Below are 17,947 nucleotides of genomic sequence, written 5' to 3'. Positions count from 1 at the left end.
AAAATGTCAACAATTCTGTGTTTTTCTGTCAATATGGGGTGCTGTGTGTACATTAATGAGGAAAAAAAATTAACTTAAATGATTTTAGCAAATGGCTGCAATATAACAAAGAGTGAAAAATTTAAGGGGGTCTGAATACTTTCCGTACCCACTGTATACACTCAAAAGTGCTTCTCAAGCAAAACACATGTGAAAATCAACTGACTCCAATAGTAAATTCTAAATTAAACCGAGCTATTTTTAATCAATAATTCACATTTATTGAATGAAATAACTGATTACTCATCTGCCGGCTTGAATGAGCTTCACGTCGTAATGCATTCTGGGATTGCCTTATCTGTGAAAGATGCATGCAATGCTGCATTAGAATTTGTCCAAAAGAAGCCATCTTTAAATTAAACACAATTATGCTGCCTAACTTATACCTACCTTAAGACAAAATGATAAAAACCCAACAAAATGACACCAGGACAAATGTATCGTAGTTCAGTCTTTAATTAAAAAATCTACGTATATACAGTATACATGTACTGTAGCAAATATTGATTCCATAGGCCGCATGATCCCCCCCCAGGTCATCGGAATATTATAAATAAAGTTTTATTTGAAATGTCTATTAAGCCGTTATCCCCGTCATGGGAAAACACACGCTCTCTTTGTCCATTCGTCAGCTTGACAGACGTAAAAAAACGTAACGAAACAAAACAAGATCAGTCAAGAAAACATGGCAGTCGGAAACCTGAGTCAGAACAGTTTTGGATAGAATGAACACCCTGAATCCAGTTTAACAACAGCAGCATTTGAAGTGGAGTTATAGAGCGAAAGTTTCAGGTTGAGACGGCAGAACGAGCCGACGGACACGGAAGAAATGAACCTAGCGTAATAATGTTATCTTTAACATCTAGAAAGAAATGTAGCAAAGACGGTCATACATTCCCATTGCAGCCCGAGAGGACAGTCAGAATAAACCAAAACACCCGTTGATAAGAGACAGACGGCGATTGGTTCGTTATTATATATATATATATATGCAATCCAAAGATACAATGCAGAGGGGAAAAACACATCACAGTAAAAAGTAGTTATTAATTTCATATTTGATCATTAAAAATCTGTCATTCCTTAACCTATTAACCTCCTCTGGTGGTAAAAAGAGTTTCCCGACTTAACCAGCGGACGCTTAAAATCTCGAAGAACGCATTCGTCCTATTGATTTGTAGCAGGCACTGAAGTACTATGGCCAAAGAGGGTTTGTCATCAGACCCTGAATGAGTTTGCTATTTACATTTTCGTAAAAAAAAATTGCGATCCCTTTACGTGTCAGTGTCCGATTCGGTTTAAGTTAACGTCTTTGATACATACGGGAACAGCTAATACGGTTCGCTTGCTCTCTCTGGCTTATAAGGTTCCGACTGCGTTCGTTTGGTGCGCGTTTATGTACAGTTGGTTTGTAGGCAGTGGAAGTAAGTCTTTGACGCAAACAGCAGCAAGTTCTCGGTCCTTGGCATTCAGAGTCCAGCCGATGGTTTTGTCTGGTCTGGGCGATGGCTGTGGCTTCAAACGTTAATATAATTGTTCAATTAGATTGTTGGTTGGTTTTGCAAGTACATTCGAGTGACAGCAGAGAGCATTAGTGCTCTGATATGATTAAGGACCGTCAGTCCAGGAAAGGCCGACCATGAGAGGCTAATTTTCTCCATCCGGATGAGACGTCTGTCTCGCATTTCCTACGCATTTTCGTCTAAACTTCTCGCCATCCTTCTATTCTTTATGTTTCCCGTCTATCGCTCTACCTCTGTTCACACAGGCCATTCGGTTCGGAGTCTGCGGATCGGTTTGGCCGCCAGCTCTACTGGCCCGACTTTTTGTCCTTCTGGAAACTGAAGCTCGTGCGACGGTTCAGTTTGCGTTGTTTCTGGGCGAAGTACTCCGCCCTCGACGTGCTGGCACGGGACTCCAGAATGTAGTTCACCTGGCAGAGGAAAAGGAAATGACACACTTCCTGTGAATGTGTTTGAATTTATACACAAAAAAAGCAGTAAAAAAAACTATAAATCCTACCTTGAGCACAATCTCATTGACAGTAGCAGCATCACTCTCGAAGTACAGGGCTTTGTAATCGTGATTGCTTAGATATGTGAGCTTAAATACTGCATGACCTACAAAGAAACCATAAAGATCTTAAAGTTACATTCAGCAAAAAAAAAATTACCACCATGGTTCAACATACATGTGCATGTGAGCTAATACTATTTGTTACATTTAAAAAAAGTAAAAAAAAATAAAAAAAGTATTATTATTAACAAAAATCCTTATGCTACAACCGTAATCATTTTTATTAACCAGAGTTTTGACAAAATATTTTTAGAAACTGTCCAATATTTTGGAATCTGTTTTCAGTCATTCAGCCCAACAAGAAAAATACAGTCTTCTGTATACTTCTGTATAGAAGCTTCTGGCAATTTACACTGAATAGCAGGTGCTAAGTGAATTTTAATTGTAATTACCATAAAAAATGTTATCTTGATAATGAAGTTAAATAATTTAGTTAAATAATGATAAACTGATCATTGCATAAATAAAATAAATAAATAAATACATAAAGAATGAGAGATCTTGTGTTTGCACCAAGAAAGCCTAAAACACCCCTGACAATAAAATAACCCAGGGCTATCATAAAAATTTGATATATATGTTATATATACACACTGTTCAAAAGTTTACGGTCAGTAACATGTTTTAATGTTTTGAAAAAAAGTCTCTTATGCTAATCAAGGCTGCATTTATTTGAGCATAAATACAATAAAAACAGAAATATTGTGAAATATTACAATTTTAAAAAACTGTTTGCTATTTTAATATTTTAAAATGTGATTAATTCATGTGATGCGAAGCTGAATTTTCAGCATCATGACTCTAGTCTTCAGTGTCACACGATCTTTCAGAAATCATTCTAATATGCTGATTTGCTGCTTAAGACACATTTCTGATTATTATCAATGTTGAAAACAGTTGTGTTGCTTCATATTTTTGTGGAAACCGTGATACTTTTTTTCAGGATTCTTTGATAATAAAATATGACTGTTTCAAACATAATTAACCTCAAATATGAACTCTGGCATCTTTGAATTTGAACACACAGGACACATAGAAATAAATGGCCCTGCTCCAGAAACAAACGCTCAGTGACTGAGAGACAGGCGTAGTCGGAGCATCGGTGTTCGCGCCGCAGCGCCTGTGAGCAGTCTTCAGCAATCTGTCTGCACTTCATCAATCACCGTTAGCAGCACGCGTCTGGAGAGCTGCGCTCGTGTCCCTGTCATATCCGCTAAGAAGAGATGTTTGCATCACTTACACCAATGCAAACCTTACAGAAAGGCTGCGTAAATAGATTTTGTTTTCAGTAACGGAGTTCCCTGTAAGTGTAATATAATATAAATCCCTTGGTGAGTTCGCAGTGCTACACTATATCTGTCAGTCGCCAGTGATGTGGGACATCAAAAGAGTTGCTACATAAACCAGAGACGTTTTATCTGAGGAGGCTAGAGAGGCAGTGCCTATTACTTTACTGTAAGTATACAAGAAGTCGAAAAATACTTTTTATTCCATTTTTAATAAAAAAAACAAAAAAAACAAACCACTGGTCAAAAATGATTTTTTTAAAGGATGCATTACATTGATTAAAAGGGACACATTTCTAATTCAAATAAATGCTGTTCTGTTGAACAATGTTCATCAATGTATCCTGAAAAACTGTTTTCAACACTAATCATAACAAGAATTTTTTAAGCAGCAAATCAGCATATTACAATGATTTCTGAAGGATCATGTGACACTGAAGCAGGGTTATTATAGTTAACTAATACTAAAACTAGGGGTGCTCCGATCGGGAAAACTAGGCCGATCACCGATAGCAGTATCTGTCGATACGATTAACGATACCGATCTTTTTAAAGTCTTCTTTTTATCATGTAGAATTAGTTATAGTAAGAATCCAATCAGGAATTTTAGACATTTATTCAGGGCCTGAATTTCATTTTTGAAAATGAATTCCCCTCTTAGGTGACTCTTGCGAGAGGGAATTTTTTAATTTGAGGGGTGGAGGGAGGCATTTTTTAGACATTCATCAAACATATATATTTTATCTCACCTAAATGTTTGAGCATGCACTGCATTTTTGTTTTTACAATCGTGAAATTGTTGCACAATAGCTTACACACAGTGCAAGCCTGATTTTGTGAGCTGTATGTGAGATGGCCATTTAGACCAGGTTCACACGTACTCCGTTTGCAGTGTGCATGCAGTCCATGTGTGGTACGTAAGCGGTGCAGAAGCAGCATGTGCTCACTGTGCTTTCACACAGGAGTCTGCTACTGATCTGTGGCTGTTTACTACAAACACAACATTTATCCATTATTTTGATTTCAAATCCAGACATTGTTACTGAAAATGCTTTTTCAGCATTCTTTTTTTACACAGTGCAGTAGCTAATACAATCTTTCATAAACATGTTTAAATGCAATAAATATAAGAAACACATTATTCAATGCTTTTTACTTTTGCATTTACTTCTAGATTGATATATTAAGTTGCTCAAGCAAGTGGCAAAACATTTAAACTACTTTTCTTACATGATCACAAACATTAAAACTTACCATTGACAGAAACAGTCAGCTCTACTGCCTTTTCTTTTGCATTTAATTCTTTATTACAAGCAATCCTGCGGTTCATAAAGAACTTTGTTTTCCTTCCTCCACGAGTGCCATCTATTATTGCCTTGTTTATCTAAAAGTGCTCGTTCCCTTTAAACCTAGCCAAAAAGCCATATGTGTTGACTGTGAAACACAGTAGACTTTAATAATATGCATTTATGGTGTAATTACTAAATTTTCGTGTCGATTCATGTTCATATTTACTGCAAACAATGCGCTGTTACTTTAATTCAGTGCTTGCAGCGCAGCAATAGACTCGGTGTGGAAACGATCTCAGCAGACGCACCGCTCCTGGAACGCACTGCTGGACCGCAACAGTGTGCAGTGTGAACGCTTTATTAATCCGTTTAACATGAGTGCGGAAAAAATGCACACCACATAAGCACTGCAAACGGAGTAATGTGAACCTGGCGTTATGTGTGTGCGCTGCGAGTTTCCAGGAGAGCGCATGAGCGCTGAATGGTTTAAACACTGGCAATAATTAAAAAGAAATGCAATTTATAAACTTTAGTGACGATGCGACACTGCCTCGATTGTGCAAGTGACAATTCCTGTGTCAACTGTGCAGCTCGCTTATAGTGCAGACGCGATTTGATTTGAAGCCATTTGCGCATTTTGAGAGAAAGAGAGACAAAAATACACACACAAAAAAAACTTAAAACTTTAACCAAAATTAAAATGAAAACAGATAAAGAAATAAAATCTCTAAATTTAAACAAAAACTATAATAGCACTACAAATGAAGACTGGCATAATGAAATTCAGCTTTGCCAGCACAGGAATAAATTCAATTTTAAGATATATTTGAAAAGAAAACAGTTATTTTGACTTGTAATAATATTTCACAATATTAGTGTTTTTACTGTATTTTTGATCAAATAAATACAGCCTTGGTGAACAGAACAGACTTCTTTCAAAAACATTGATCTCAAAGCTTTGAATGGTAGTGTATATAAATAAATAAGGATTTCATGCATATTTCACAAAAGTACGAGCAGAACTGACTTGGACTCTTCTCCTCCACAAGGTCACAGGCACACAGCAGATCCGAGTCGATGGAGATTGGCTTCTGTCGGATCCAGAACTTTGTGCTTGTCTTCTGATTTGTGACAGGATCTATCTCCACCTTTTCACCAGAAATTCCTGGAAAAGTGAGAAGGTTTTATCTTAAAAATCACTTACAGATAAATCTCAACTGTCAGTTTTTATCAAAAGAGTTGTCATCCAGGTTTTAAAGATGAACAGGTGTGTGGGTTTATTTTCCCTGTTATTTAAATATGAAAGGAGAACCGACCGAGACTGACACCGATTCTGTAGCAAACGCTGTGAGAGAGAGGGGTCTGGAATATTTTTACAGGTCTATCTCAGAAGCACACACACAGTCTATCCATAATGGATGTGACAGCTGTCAATCATTCACGTGACTTAAAAAAAAATAGCATGCAAACATCAGTGTGCCAGAAAAAAATTCCAGTCTGTCAATCGCAGTGAAATTCCTAAAGAGATTCCCTGGTTCACACAGGCTTCCTGCGCCTGGAGCGCTGCTGTAATTGGGATGGAGCTGTGACTGGAGCAACTGTCAAGTGTGCTGGAATATTTTTTTTGTGTTTTCACAGTACTGTGTTTGATCTGAGGACCATCTGCCAAACCTTTGTTCATGAGTTGAATCGTGCGCTTTGAGAGGTGGAGAAACTGAGAAGTCAGGAGAAGTAAGCAAGAACTGGAGAGACTTTCTCAAGGAATTTCTCATTGTTAAGACTTCCGTATAGTATTTTGTGCCAAACTAAACTATACCATATAATACAATAATATATATAAAATTGTATATATACACATGTATATTACAAAAATACATAAATATATATAATATATAAATGATATACTTTTCTGTATTCCAATAGTATAATATAAATTATTACTATTTATATAACTATAAAACACACACACATACATGTATATACAGTGGGTACGGAAAGTATTCAGACCCCCTTAAATTTTTCACTCTTTGTTATATTGAATAAATACAATTTTAATATAAAAGCTATTTAAAAATTATAAAATGTATATAAATACAATACAGTAATTTATATATTATACTAAATTATAGTATTTTGTTAATACTATACTATAATATATTAATATTGCACTACATTTAGTTGCTATTAAATGTGCTATATAAATAAAGTTGAAGTTTATATACGATTAAAAGAAAATTTTAGCATGCCATGTTAACATTTTTTGTATTTTTTAAAAGTTTTTTTTAAATTAGTACATGCATATTTATTTATATAACATATAATTTATTTAACTAATACTATATAATACTTGTTAATACTATACAATAATAATATTTACTATACATTAATGTGACTGAAAGAAAATTTTAATGGCATGTTAAAATTTTATTGTTTTTTAATTTGCATTTTTATTTTATTTTATTATATTTTACAACAGTGGCATACTTTCCTAAACCATACTTTTAGAATAATAATACGACACACTTACATACTATTATTATATGCTTCTACACTATACAGTATTACGCCATTTCCTACTACTAACACTACAGTAAAGTACTCTATTTTGTCTCACTGAATCTGAAGAGACAACTCTTGTACTGAATCTGAATGTTGGTCTGTTTTGGCAGAAGTAGAGCCAGATATTTCATCAATGTAAAATACAGAGATCTGGAAACAGTACCTAGCTGCACGTCTGTGGTGAAGCGGAGCTTGTGGATCATGCTGATCTTGAAGGACTTGTAGTGGTGGCTGCTCAACATGTCCTGTACCGTAGTGATGTCTATAGGCGGGTCCTCCTCTGAGCTCTCCTCGCCTCGAGAACCTGCAGATGAAGACGGGACGGGGTGGAGAAGAAGATGTGTGCATTCGGTGTGCATTTGTGCACTTTACATTTAATGTTGCTGCTGTTTTGCAACAACAAAGGTGATCAATAAAGTTCATCAATATATCAAAATAAAGGAAAATCTCTTCTTGTAATGTTGTAAAAATGTTTATGAATGTGAAATGTTCAAAGATCGCGTGTTGCAATGGCAAGAACATCAGAAATGTCATCAAAACTCACTGTTTTCTCGGACCAAGCAGAACTCCATGGTTCCCTGGCTCTCCAGCGTACTGTCCAAATCCACCGCCACATTCGGTTCGGTTTGCTTCTCCAGACGATACATGGGACCTGAAATGAATCACACAAGCGCTTGATTTGAGCTGTTAAGAGTCTGGTTTATTTGACTGCATTTGCACTCGGCTCACATGATCTACAAAATGCATTCCACGGCACTGGTCGAGCTCAAAGATCACTAAAAGCATAATAATATTCAAAGAGCATGTGTTCATGCCATTAAGCCTTAGCATTTACTTGTTGCAGATACATGAGTAAACCACACATACAACTTCATTGTTATGCATTTTATCAAGCATCAAACTATGCAAACTCTCTAAACAAATCATGCCTATATGACCCTTAAGATTTTGACATTCTAATGAGAAATTATTCTAAAAACAATCTTAATGTTACATACAAAAATTAATAACAATAAACAGATAACATATCTTTCTATTGCACTGTACTTGCTGCAATCGATCTAGACTGAATACAAATGAATCTTTTGAACCAGTTCTTTTATTGACTCATTTTCAATCTTTTATTGAGTTTTTTGAATCAAATAAACTCACAGCTATCTGCCTGAATTAAAATTATTTGCATTTATTTATCAAATCAGCATATTAGAATGATTTCTGAAGGATCACGTGACACTGAAGACTGGAACAATGATGTTGAAAATTCCGTTTTGCATCACAGGAATAAATTACATTTGAACATATGTTCAAATAGATAATTATTTTAAATTGCAACAATATTTGAAGAGTTCAGATGCAAAAGCCTTTAAGTGCCATCTGAAATTTTCATCTAAAATTAGCATTTTTATGTTCAGTTATTTTACTTCAATATCAATGAAAACAACCTATTCATTGCCATTAAAGTGAAATTACTGAACCTACACATAGGAGCCTGATAAAAAAATAAAAATGCTAATTTTAGAAGAAAATTTCAAACAGCACTTCATTTCACAATATTACAGTTTTTACTATATTTTTGATCAAATAAATGCAGCCTTGGTGATTTTTCAACAGCAGTATTATTTTTTCTTTCTTTCTCATAACATGAACCATCTCTACTATACTGACCTCATATGTACTTTGAACCTCTGAACAGTTTAATACTCTCATATTGAGAGAAGGCAGCCATCATAAATGACTTCAGGATGACCAGAGCCGTTCAAAAACAATCTGTTAGAGATAATGTGCTTAGATTTACAGCTTTAGGCTTCTCTTTATAACGTCGCTTGATTAATATTGCTCAGTTCAAACAATCTAATTTGACTTTTTATTGTACAATCAGATGATATCTACCCATCTAAGACCTAAAGACTGGTCTTCACAGACCTTTCTCTCTCATTTGGAGAGGTTTGTAAAGATAATTCAATAACTACTGCCTTGCAGGAACAATTGATGGCTATAAAACCAAAAGAATGTCAGAAGCAGGGAAAATGACCAGAGGCAGGATCAAGTCTTCCCTTGTTTTTTCTCCAGAAAAGAAGGGGAAAAAACAATAGAGAGAAGATGCCAATCTAAATGGGGCAAACACTAAGGGCAATATTTACCCTTTTGCAAATACCGCGGTTTTCCAAAATGTCACCAGAGCCTCGGAAAGCTTACGACCTCTATGGAGAAAGAAATATGTTCATGACAGCCTCCAGCAGCACAATGCGAGATGCATCAGAACACAAATGAAGCCAGCGAGTGAATCAATTCTATACAACAGTTCTGAGCCTGCCGTGTAGGAATCAACTAGTCAAGTGTATGGAAGGAGAGAGCCCCACTCTGAATCTACAGGAGAAAATTTGAACACTGAAGAGCAGGAGACTGTGACTAATTCAGAAACACACCATCTGACCTTTTACAAGCTTTCCTGCGACCCTGCGCTGATCTCAATGAGCTGAGAGGTTATTCTTCATCCATTTCATCATCCGTCTGATCACTTAGTAAAGTAACAGCACACCTCTCACCGACAAGACACATGATATCAAATCATATTTAATATTTAAGTTTACGAGTCCCTTGTCACAAGTATGAACAATATTAATAATGAAGCATGATTTAGCAAACATCCCTAAAAATATATTTATAAATTATTTACATTTGTATTATTAATTTATTTTTAATTCAAAATATCTTTTTATTTCTAATTTAGACAATAGGGTGTGTATATTGCTGCATTTATTTATTTACAATACATAATCAGGGGTTCTACACATTTTCCATTTTAAAATGTTTTCCAGGTTCAAATTTCCAGACTTCTTTGTAGATTTTTCAAACAATATTTCATAGTGAAAAAACAAATGATTAAGGACGTAATGATACATTTTTTAGAATTCTTTAATGAAGACTACTGCATTTATTTGACATATTTTGTAACATTATAAATGTATTTACTGCCACTTTTGATCAATTTAATGCATCTTTGCAGAACTAAAGTATTAATTTCTTCAAAACAAAAAAAATCTTACTGATCCAAAATTTTGAATGGTAGTGCATATAGCAATAATCATATATAATAAATGCATTTTATAGAACTAAACTGATGTGCGGTCACAGGTGTGTGTGTATATGAAAGACTTCAGCGATCAGATCGCAGAGCCGTTTTATGATGAATCTTTAATAACTGGAGATCCAGACGTACCGTGTGGAGCTACAAATCCAATCATATTCTGTGCATGTGTGTCATTAAAATATCGAGCCAAGTACTAAATAAAACGGCTCATACTAAATCCACACAAATACAGCAACTGTTGAAAATGTTCATCTTTGTATAATGTCTCAATGCATTCGCCCTAAGCACATAAAGCATAACAGTCACGGTCTGAGCTCATCTGTAGTTCACACACAGGCACACCGACCCCAAACCGCAGCCATCGCCGCCTCCCAAATGTCACCAACATTTACCCTGATAAGACCCACAGGATGCATTCAATCGCGCTTATCTCCCCCAACAGAGCCACCGAGCTTCACAAACCCTGATCCGCTCATAAAACTAGTCATATTTTACAGTGCGCACGCTTTCTAGTGTCCACACGTCCTACCGTTATATATTCGCTCAATTAAACTGAAAATCAAAGCAATACCATTTTTTTCAATTATTCGACTAATTTTTAAATATCAGTACATGCATTTAAATGCTATTTAAAAAAAATCTAAATGAATAAGCATTAAATAAACAAAACTTCAAAGAGCATTATTAACTTAATAACAATAAGTAAATAAATAAATAGGCATTTTTTTAATTTAACATTTAATCTCTGTTAATATGCTTTAATTATATTTTAATATTAATTATACTTTATATTCTGAATTAATATATATATATATATATATATATATATATATGTATATATATATATATATATAAATATATATATATGACTAATATATTTAGATTTATATATGTGTATATGTATGTGTTTAATCAATGTTTATAAGGGTTAATTTGATTTCAATTTATATTATATAATATATAGAGGCCGACCGATATGGGTTTTATCAGGGCCGATACCGATACTGATATTAGTGAGTAAAAATATCGTCCGATATTCTTTTTGTATATTATGTACAGTACCAGTCAAAAGTTTGGACGCTTTCCCCATTCGAGGGTCCAAACATTTGACTGGTACTATATATAGAATCCAGTATATACATAAACAGAATATATATACATAAACACATTCTTTGCAATGATCACTCAAATGTGGTGATCAAACACTTATAATGGGTGTTTATAAGTGGGTGTTTACTTCTGAGTCTACAATCCGCGGCGACAGGCTCATATCGGCCGATAATATCGGCAAAACGATATATCGGTCGGGCTCTAATTATATATAATATATTTACTTTTTTATTTTAATCATACTTCATATATTATAATTTATTTTATTTACTTTTTTTCCAACTATTAGTATTGTAATTAAAAACTGTCTAAAACTAATACAATAAATAAACATGTAATTTATAATGTAATATTGCACACACATATGAAATATATACATCAAATATTTAATTTAACACAGCATTTAAAAGAAAAATGGTTTACATTAGTTTCTTGTTCAGACTAGAAAGGACTAAACTAATACACAAAGGAAAAACAATTGCTCAAAAAAGAAAAAGAAAATGGCCAAAGAGTGAACGGCTGGTGCAGAAGAGAGTGGACAGAAGATTGGATTGGTCTCTTGTCTCCAGCGGGTAAATAAACAATCAATACTCATCTAAATGCAGATGAGAGCACGGCCTGACTGGACCACCTACCCCATCACATCCACTCAAGATGTCTTCTGAGACACCATCTCAGACTAAAAGAGAAACAATCACCTGCAACATGGGATGCTGGACCGGGACGGGGCAATGGCTCACTGCCCGCGGGGCAATTCTGTAGGTTTATTTCCCATTAAATTCCCTCTGAGGGCTCTCTTGGGCTGCTGTCAAATCAATCCGTCTCTGATGAGGCTGTGCATCAAACACAAGTACTCTCAAACCACTGGAACTAAAGATGCTATTATAACTGCTCGTACTTTTAAGAGCAAGCAGATATTTCTCCTTCTCTTTTTGAGGCATGTCTAAGATGTCACAAATCCGAAAAGAGAAACACTGGGTTTGTTTGTTTGCCCCAGAGACTGAGCCGCATGAGAGGACTGAGCTGGCTATTCCTCTGATACCTTTAAATAGACAAAGAAACACGGATCTCACAGAGTCGGAGCATTTCTTTTTCTCTTATACTCCCCATCTTTGTTGTTTCTGGAAAAGCTGTCAAAATACTTGCATGGTTTTTGCAGAAAGAGATGCCAATAGATTGCGTTTTAAAACCCAAAATAGCTTCCGAAACAAGCTCACGTTAGACTATTTGTGAATTTCAACGTGCTAAATGGTTTGAAGTGAAAGCAAAAGCCACTGTGATGGATTATCTTTAAAATTACTACAGACAGTTCAGTTGTACTAAAATAGCACATATTGTTGTCATGTGTGAGGAAAGTAACAGAAATATTGAGACTTGACGATAAAAAAAAGCATGTTTAAAATAACATCTACAAATCGAACATAAGAACTTTACAAGACGGCTTAATATATCATTTTTAAATATGTTAAAATAGTTCAAAATATGACAAAATATGACAAAACCTGCATAAATGAGGGAATTTTAAAAGTATGATTTCTAGACTTGGAAAAGTCATGGAAAATAATAAAATAATAAAATAAAATAATCAATTAATTTGATATTAAAATATTTATAATAATTCAAATATTTTAATAATTAACATGATATAATTTAATAAATAATATAATAAGTTAAATCAATTAAAAAATACACATTTTATTTACTACAAATTTTAATGATGTAGAAAAAATGTAGAAAAAACATTCTGTAAAAAGAAATTATTAAATAAATAATCTGAATGTAATTTATACAATATAATAAAACAATTAAACATTAAAAATTATAATCATTTGAACAAGTAATATACAGTATAACAAAATGATTAAACATTAAAAATATTTACTATTATTTCAACTATAACTAATTTAAATAATAGTGCTGTCAAACGATTAATCGTGATTAATCGCATCCAAAATAAACGTTTTTGTTTACATAATATATGCATGTGTGCCGTGTATATTTATTATGTATATATAAATACGAACACACGCATGCATATATTTAAGAAAAATATGTTGTTTACATATTAAATAGATTTATATATAATATACAGTGGGTATGAAGGGTCTGAATACTTAGGACCATGTGATATTTCAGTTTTTCTTTTTTAATAAATCTGCAAAAATGTCAACAATTCTGTGTTTTTCTGTCAATATGGGGTGCTGTGTGTACATTAATGAGGAAAAAAATTAACTTAAATGATTTTAGCAAATGGCTGCAATATAACAAAGAGTGAAAAATTTAAGGGGGTCTGAATACTTTCCGTACCCACTGTAAATTATATTAATATAATTATATACATGTAAATACATGTAAATATTTTCAAAATATATACTGTGTGTGTATTTATATATACATAATAAATATACACAGTACACACAAAGCGTATTTATTCAGCTTTCAGATGATGTATAAATCTAAATTTAAAAAAAACTAACCCTTATGACTGATTTTGTGGTCCATATAGCTATTAGATATAGCTATTAAAAATATGATTTAATAAAATATATATTATATAAATTATATAAAAAATAAGTATATTTTTATATAATAAATATAAAAATATAACTACTAAAAAGTATAAAAATATAAAATCAAATGAAATTTAAATAGCACTTTAATGTTGCTTACTAACTGAAAAAAGCTGAAGTATTAAAATGACAAACTGAAATAAAAATAAAAAAATGAAAATTAGCCTGTGTTTTACTCACCCTCAAAGCATATTAGGTGTATATGACTTTCTTCTTTCAGACGAATCCAATCGGAGTTATATTAAAAATTGTCCTGACCCCTCCAAGCCTTACAATGGGGTAACAGTCCCCACAGTCAGCGGAAGTGAGAAGACTTGAAATAAAGTGCATGCATCCGTAATAAAATGTGCCTCACACGGCTCCGGGGGGAGCACTTTAATGTTGCTTACTAACTGAAAAAAGCTGAAGTATTAAAATGACAAACTGAAATAAAAATAAAAAAATGAAAATTAGCCTGTGTTTTACTCCCCCTCAAAGCATATTAGGTGTATATGACTTTCTTCTTTCAGACGAATCCAATCGGAGTTATATTAAAAATTGTCCTGACCCCGCCAAGCCTTACAATGGGGTAACAGTCCCCACAGTCAGCGGAAGTGAGAATAAAGTGTTTATTACGTTTGAAATATGGAAATTATTCTTACAAAAACGCATGGATTTGCTACAGGAGGCCTTTATTCACCCCCCGGAGCCGAGTGAGGCACATTTTATTACGGATGCATGCACTTTATTTCAAGTCTTCTGGACTGTTGACAAAAAGCACCCGCTTACCCCATTGTAAGGATTGGAGGGGCCAGGAGTATTTTTAATATAACTCCGATTGGATTCGTCTGAAAGAAGAAAGTCATATACACCTAGGATGCTTTGAGGGTGAGTAAAACACAGGCTAATTTTCATTTTTGGGTGAACTAACCCTTTAAGAATATAAGCTTGAATATAAAAAACATCCTCTTTTTCACATTAAGTGAGACATGAATCGTTGAGATGTCTCACCTGATCCTTTCTGGGAGCCCTTCCGCTTTTTGAGGGCCTTCTGCAGAATATCCTTCATGGTGACTTTCTGGCTGTCCACTGGGATCAGGGAGAAACCATGAGCGGCATTTCTGTGGGTGAGGAAGGCAAATCATCAGTCATATTGAACACATCTTTAACGTTTGCATTAGAATCAAACTTCCCGTCTAACAGAGTATCAACACTGAAATCACGTCTTCAGACTCTCAGCATTCATGAATGTTTTTCACAGACAAACCTGAGGAAACTGAAACAGTAAAATTGTGAAATATCATTACAATTTAAAATAACTGTTTTCTATTTGAATATATTTTAAAGTCTAATTTGTTCCTGTGACGCAAAGTTGAATTTTCAGCAGCTACAACTCCAGACATATGATCCTTCAGAAATCATTCTAAGATCTACTGTTCTCGACTCTTTAAGAGACATAACTTGTGGTCCAGTAAGCGAGGAAATTAGTAATCTGATCCACACCAATGACAGATTCATGACTCTTGTGATTGCTTCAGACTGATTCAGTTGATTCAAAACAGATTTGCACCACTAAAGTATACAAATGAAACCAATATATTTATTTTTTTGCAAATGTAGTTGAATGACTCTTGCAGAACAGTACCAGCGCAAGCAGTAAGTGGATACAACTGTGTCCAAAGAAAAGCTTGCATACAGATAGACTGTATAGCACTCAGAAGTTGGTGGCTTGCTTTAACAGAGCACATCCTAAACACAACAAGGCCGAGGGCCAGTCCACGAGTCAAACTTTGAGCACATGGACGCATCACTGCGATAGACTTTATCAACAGAACAACAACCCGAGGCCAGAGACCGGAGAGCACACACTTTCTGGACAGAGGACTCGCTTGTCCACTTCCATTTAGCAGTCCTGACCCATCTGCCTCGGGCCAGGGCTTCTGACAGGCTTCACGTCAGGCCGGGGATCCGGCAGAAGAGGTCGCCGGCCCCAATGGCCCACTGAGGGCCGAGCGCTGGCTCAGTTCTCGCCCAGGGTCCTGCAGTGCCACATCATGAAGGGAGCATGCAGCTGACCCAGAGAGCTCTGAACACCAGCCCACAGCTGAAAGCTGATGAATAAAGAACAAATAACTACAGACAAAGACATGTGAAAAGCAATGAAAAGTGCAAAGCAGCTGGGCCACAAATACAACTTTTCAAAAAAACTCAATTGGTTTATGCCATTTACTTATAATGAAGTTATACTTGGGGTCAGTAAGATTTTTTTGTTTCTGAAAGAAGTCTTTTCAGCTCATCAAGGCTGCAATTATATGATCAAATTACCAAATATTATTTAATGCCATAAATATATATTTATATAGAAACATTTACGTTAATTAACACAAAATAAATGATTGCTCAAATTAAACAAAATGGTTAAGTTAAAGCTGAAGTACTAAAATTACTAATACTAAAACTGAAATTTAAAAATAAAATTCTAAAATTAAAAAAAAAATAAAAATACAAAATTGAAAAAATAAAACTGCTTCTACGACTTGTTTCATTAAGATACAGATTAAAATACAGTAAAATTGTAAAATATTATTACAATTCAAAATAACTGTTTTCTATTTGAAAATGTATACAAATGTAATTTATTTCTGTGATGCGCAGCTGGATTTTCAGCATCATTACTCCAGTCTTCAGTGTCACATGATTCTTCAGAAATCATTCTAATATGCTAATGTGATGCATTGCTAGGAAACATTATTAAAATTACTGTTAAAAATAGTTTTTTTGTTCCTTTTGGAAACCATAATATATGTTTTCAGAATAGAAACTTCAAAAGAACAACATTTATTTTAAATAGAAATCTTTTGTGTTATAATTTTGATCAAATTAATGCATCCTTGCTGAATGCAAGTCTTAATTTTTATCAGTAAAATACGATACTGTAATGTGTTGCTTTCACAGTTGACAAAATGATAAAGGAATAGTTCACCCAACTGTGAAAAAAAGATTTTTTCTCCAATCTGCAAAACATCTCTTTATTTCCTAATAAAAACGTCCATGATTATTTGTTAATCGGTGCAAATGTCACACGACCTGAGCGAGTACAAGAAAACATCACATAAAAACATCTGTGACGTACACTAACAAACTGAACTTCATTGCACAATGTTAAATTCAGTATTACAGCCCAAACTAAGGTTGCCTATTAAAGGCAGAACAATCTGGCAGGATGCCACTCAAATCCAATTAGCAACTTCCAATTAATAGAGGCCTCCTAATGCTTTGTCAGCCACATTAACCAAACAGCTGATTATACATCGGCCCAAATGCACAGAAGACCAACAATCGAATTGAGAGCTCACAAAACAAAGATAAGAGATTCATGGAGAGGCCTGTGGGGAAAAACTCCAACAAACTTAAGGACTGAGTGCTTAAGACTTATGTGAATGGCCAGACATTTAAACCTCATTAGTTTAAGGGCTAAGAACCTTATCAGAGGCTGTGCACTAACTAGGCAAACTTCTAGATACAGCTGAAGAATAAAATAAGTTGTTTTACTCTTTGGAATTGTGTATTAATGCAACTATATACACAACCATTCAAATGTTAGGGGTCAGTAAGATTTTTAATGTTTCTGAAAGAAGTGTCTTCTGCTAACCAAGGCTGCAAAATATAGTAACATTTGATGAAAAGAAGAAAAAAAAAAGCATTTATTTTGAAATTGAAATCTTGTAAAAAAACACAAATGTCTATACTGTTTAATTAAAAAAAGAATAATTACTGACCCCAAACTTTGGAACATGGCATATATGTATTGTTTGTCAACAACAGAAAAAAAAAAGTGTTACCAACCCATTTTACTTGAATTATGTATAAAGCGTATTATGACAGTAAGTCTTGGAAATTTCGATTTCCTTTTGATTTTGACCCTAAATGTATTCATTCTTCACACTA

The 17,947-nt window shown here is 34.2% G+C and overlaps 1 protein-coding gene across 1 annotated transcript in view; it reads right to left on the bottom strand.

The window, feature by feature from the left end:
• Nucleotides 1-490: 490 nt before the first annotated feature.
• The window catches only part of LOC107591490 (target of rapamycin complex 2 subunit MAPKAP1-like), a 30,381-nt gene continuing 12,924 nt past the window's right edge, over nt 491-17,947 (bottom strand). The window contains exons 6-11 of the mRNA XM_016280647.1: nt 15,011-15,120; nt 7,794-7,901; nt 7,413-7,553; nt 5,718-5,855; nt 2,062-2,159; nt 491-1,972 (exon numbers count right to left, since the gene is read on the bottom strand). Coding sequence (XP_016136133.1) covers nt 1,850-1,972; nt 2,062-2,159; nt 5,718-5,855; nt 7,413-7,553; nt 7,794-7,901; nt 15,011-15,120 — 718 coding nt within the window. The 3' untranslated portion in view covers nt 491-1,849. The remainder of the gene's footprint in view (nt 1,973-2,061; nt 2,160-5,717; nt 5,856-7,412; nt 7,554-7,793; nt 7,902-15,010; nt 15,121-17,947) is intronic.

The sequence above is a fragment of the Sinocyclocheilus grahami genome, unplaced genomic scaffold, assembly GCF_001515645.1.
Source record: "Sinocyclocheilus grahami isolate Dianchi unplaced genomic scaffold, SAMN03320097.WGS_v1.1 scaffold142.1, whole genome shotgun sequence".
NCBI lineage: Eukaryota > Metazoa > Chordata > Actinopteri > Cypriniformes > Cyprinidae > Sinocyclocheilus > Sinocyclocheilus grahami.
Note: the sequence above shows the minus strand (reverse complement) of the source record. Positions and strands in the feature narration are given on the sequence as shown.